At 40.7% G+C, this 3,440-nt stretch overlaps 1 protein-coding gene across 2 annotated transcripts in view; it reads right to left on the bottom strand.

Moving 5' to 3' along the window:
- The window catches only part of ubtd2 (ubiquitin domain containing 2), an 11,293-nt gene that overhangs the window by 4,378 nt on the left and 3,475 nt on the right, over positions 1–3,440 (bottom strand). The window contains exon 2 of one of the 2 annotated variants that reach the window (XM_008333254.3): positions 1,805–2,041. In XM_008333254.3, coding sequence (XP_008331476.1) covers positions 1,805–2,041 — 237 coding nt within the window. The remainder of the gene's footprint in view (positions 1–1,804; positions 2,042–3,440) is intronic. The other variant, XM_017041733.2, reaches the window with a different exon arrangement.

The following is a 3,440-nucleotide window of genomic DNA, read 5'->3' as shown; positions in this document are numbered from 1 at the left end:
GTACAAAACAACAAAAAAGCTTGAATGAATTCTGCGTGTTGTAAAACGATGTAAAAGTGACACCAGTGTTTTCGCCTCTCTCTCTCTGTTGTGTGGCTGGTGCCGTGGTGACATCAGGTCAGGAGAATCCACAGCTGCGGCCCAGCAGGATCTGATCTGACCCAGCCAGACTACTGAGAGCGACCCGGCCCGTTTACACTCACATAAAAACCATTTGTTGTTAAGTGCTTCTCCTAAATCAGACGCAGGAGGAACTTTAAGAGACGAGGCACCTCGACTGGGTGGGAGAGTGATAATCAGTGACGTGGTTGGTGATTGTCACTGACACTGTGACACAGAAGGAACTGAAAACCCAGAAAGGATTCTGGATAAATATGACACCAAACACAAAACTCACAATGATTATGTTTCATCAGAAAAATAAGGGAACGCTTCCCTTTCTCAGTTGAGGTAATGTGATTCTGTGGTGATATGAAGCAGGTAAAGACAATGATCCACATCCACAAATAGAGTTTGTGGCAGAGCAGCTGATGGGACACAGAGCAGAACTGAATCTGAGAGTCTCACTCTCTGTCTTCACCATATGTTCTTTGTGGGCTTTTTTTTACTGTTCTTTTGTGACTGATTACTGCGTTAAATCTCATTACAAAAACAAAAAAAACAAGGACACCACACTGATCATCTATTATTTATCCGTCCCTGCCTCGGGCTACGCTGCAGTTCCTAATGGACAAAAAAAAAACTAAAGCCCACGGTGCGGTCACTTACAGCTTCTTAAGATTCCATTTACTGCCAGATGAATACTTTATAATTAGGACCGTGTTCACTCTGCACTAGATGCTTTCAATTACAGTAGAGATACACGTGCTTCACAACTTTACTTTACTAGCAAATTTGCTTGTTTTGGTTTTTTTTTTAACACCGAATCAAATCTCCAAAACACAAAGGAAAAAAAAAAAGAAAGAAAAAAAGTCATTTCAAAACTGTTCTCTTTCGGTCAAACAGTTTCATGTTTGACCATCCAGAAGAAAAAAGAAATGAAAAAATTAATAGAATAATCCGTTTCCTGTTTTTAGCCTTCATGCTAACTTAGCTGTGGCTAAGGTTGCTTCATACTCACAGCTTCTTTACAAACTTTTATTAAACTTATAACAATTAACCAGTGGCCTTTCTCTTCTCTTTAAGTTTTATTTCATCAGCGCTGCTCCTCTAACATGGTAACAACTCACAGATAAGTGAAAATATGTTTGTGTTAGCTACGGCTAGCTGGCTTTAGCTCATATGCTACTGGGCATATTCTGAGCACTTGTAAACAGGGGAAGTTAAGGCGTACGTTACCTGTGAGCTACAGTACTGCAGGTCAACTAGATTTTTCTAGAACGTCAGAATTAAATACTTGAATTTTCACATTAAAAATATACCAAATAAATATATATATTTACTTTTATAAATACTAAAGTGCCAGCAGATTTCTTATCTAAAATTAGCTACTGCCTGTGTCAATATAACAAATGAATACAAATATATAGAGTTCAGATGATTTTTGTGTTAAAGAATAAACTTTTTCAATTAATTCCGCGTAAAAATATGTAAAAAATGTTTTAAAAAAAACAAGCTGTCCTCCTGAGGTTTTTCTCTAATTTTCTCTTATATCAATATCCCGGGGAGAGGGAGTCGACATTCTTCTGAGTTTGGTAATCACTAACTGCAGGCACTTGCACAAAGTCCACCCATGTGGAATTTGTCGGGGCAAAACAAATACTTTGTGCTGAGTGTGCTGTGCTGTGAATGTGCTGTGAGTTACCGTGGGGCAGCGTGATGCTGGCTCCGTCCAGGATGGCCTGAGCCAGCAGGTGGTCACTGCTCTCAAAGGCACTGGCCGCGGCTCGCAGGGCGTCCCAGATCTCCTTGCGGCCGTCAAACGCCGGCGCGGTATCCCAGAACTCATCTCTCTTGCTGCGCAGCTGGCCTTCGGTCATGGGGTAGTCACTTTTCCATTTAGGCCGCTCTCTCTTCAGGGGCTGGTTACGCCCTAAAGCCACTGGGAGGAAGGGCAGAGGGGAGATGGAGACGACAGATACAGGGTGGGGTGAGGGAAGAAGAAGAAGAAGACACAAACAGAGCGGGGGAATGAAGGAAAAAACAAGGACAAAGAAGGAGAAAAAGTGACAGAAAGAAATGAAGTTGGAGAACAGAGAGGGAGAACAAAGAGAGAAAAATCCCATATTGTTAACATTTTTTTAAATTACCAGTCAAAAATCCCCCAACGTCACACTGATTCTTAATAATAACATTATAATCACTATTCCTGTTATTATTATGGAGGGAATATTAGCTGATTTTGTTTATGCATTTCTCATGACAGTGAATTTTTGTTTCATTGACAAGTAGAAAAAAACCTTGACTTAGGTAAACAATAATAATATTTTATGTTGTGGAACAAAATTACAGCACAACATATAAAAATAAACTATTTCTATGGATGGAAATCGAAATAATTTCTTGTCAGTTTTTTTGTTGTTTTTGTTCAAAGTTGTTGGAGAATTTTAACAGTTAATCACAAGAGCTGAAACAATATACTTTTCTGATCCAGCAGAGGGCACTTTAGCAATACTTTAACCTATGACCTCACTTGAATGAATCATTTTGTGCTTTCATTATTAAGTGACAGTGACATGATGTTGTTTCACTTTACAAATGGAGCAAAACAAAACAATGAACAACAAAATATTACAAAATTTTACAAATTTTAGCTCTCGCTTACAGTTGAAATACTGATAGTGATATCGGAGTTCACTCCGACTTAGACTCAGCAGTAAATAATAGGAATGTTAATGAATTAATTAAGATTTAATGCTACAAACTAATTTGGTCGTGTAAAAGTGGACTGGACTGGAAAATTCACATGTTGTGTTTTGCTGTCTTGCTATTTTGTTTATTTTCCTCTAAACTGGATCACGATGGACAGCTGTATCCAATCAGCAGCAGCTAGGCTACTCCCGGGTCTTAGCTTGTTTATGCTAACTGCTACAGCCACTTCCAGTGTAAAACACCGTCCGTGACTAAAGCCCAGCACATCTAACATCTGCAGCAGAATCTCTGATCAGCAGCGCCACCTGGATCAGCGCCAACCAGGACGCCACGTACAGGACAGCACGTACAGGATGTGTGTGTGTGTGTGTACACACCAACACACACACACAAAGAGAGAGCAGAGGAAAGCAGCCAGACGGTGACAACAGATCAGAGTGTTGAGTTACACCTGCTGCAGTCGCTGCTGCACGTGTACGCCGATGATACCGCGCAGCGGTCCGATAACGGCGGCTTCAGCGGCGGTGTTTGGAGTAAATAACGCAGTGTTTGACTTTGGGTTCATCCCTGTTACAGCCAGTTAAACACGGTGTTCTCAGCGATCGGTTCTACAGAGAACAGACCTGAGA

The sequence above is a fragment of the Cynoglossus semilaevis genome, chromosome 19 (genome assembly GCF_000523025.1).
Source record: "Cynoglossus semilaevis isolate Cse_v1.0 chromosome 19, Cse_v1.0, whole genome shotgun sequence".
In the NCBI taxonomy this organism is placed as follows: domain Eukaryota; kingdom Metazoa; phylum Chordata; class Actinopteri; order Pleuronectiformes; family Cynoglossidae; genus Cynoglossus; species Cynoglossus semilaevis.
The sequence above is the reverse complement of the archived record's forward strand: the minus strand, read 5'-3'. Positions and strand labels throughout refer to the sequence as shown.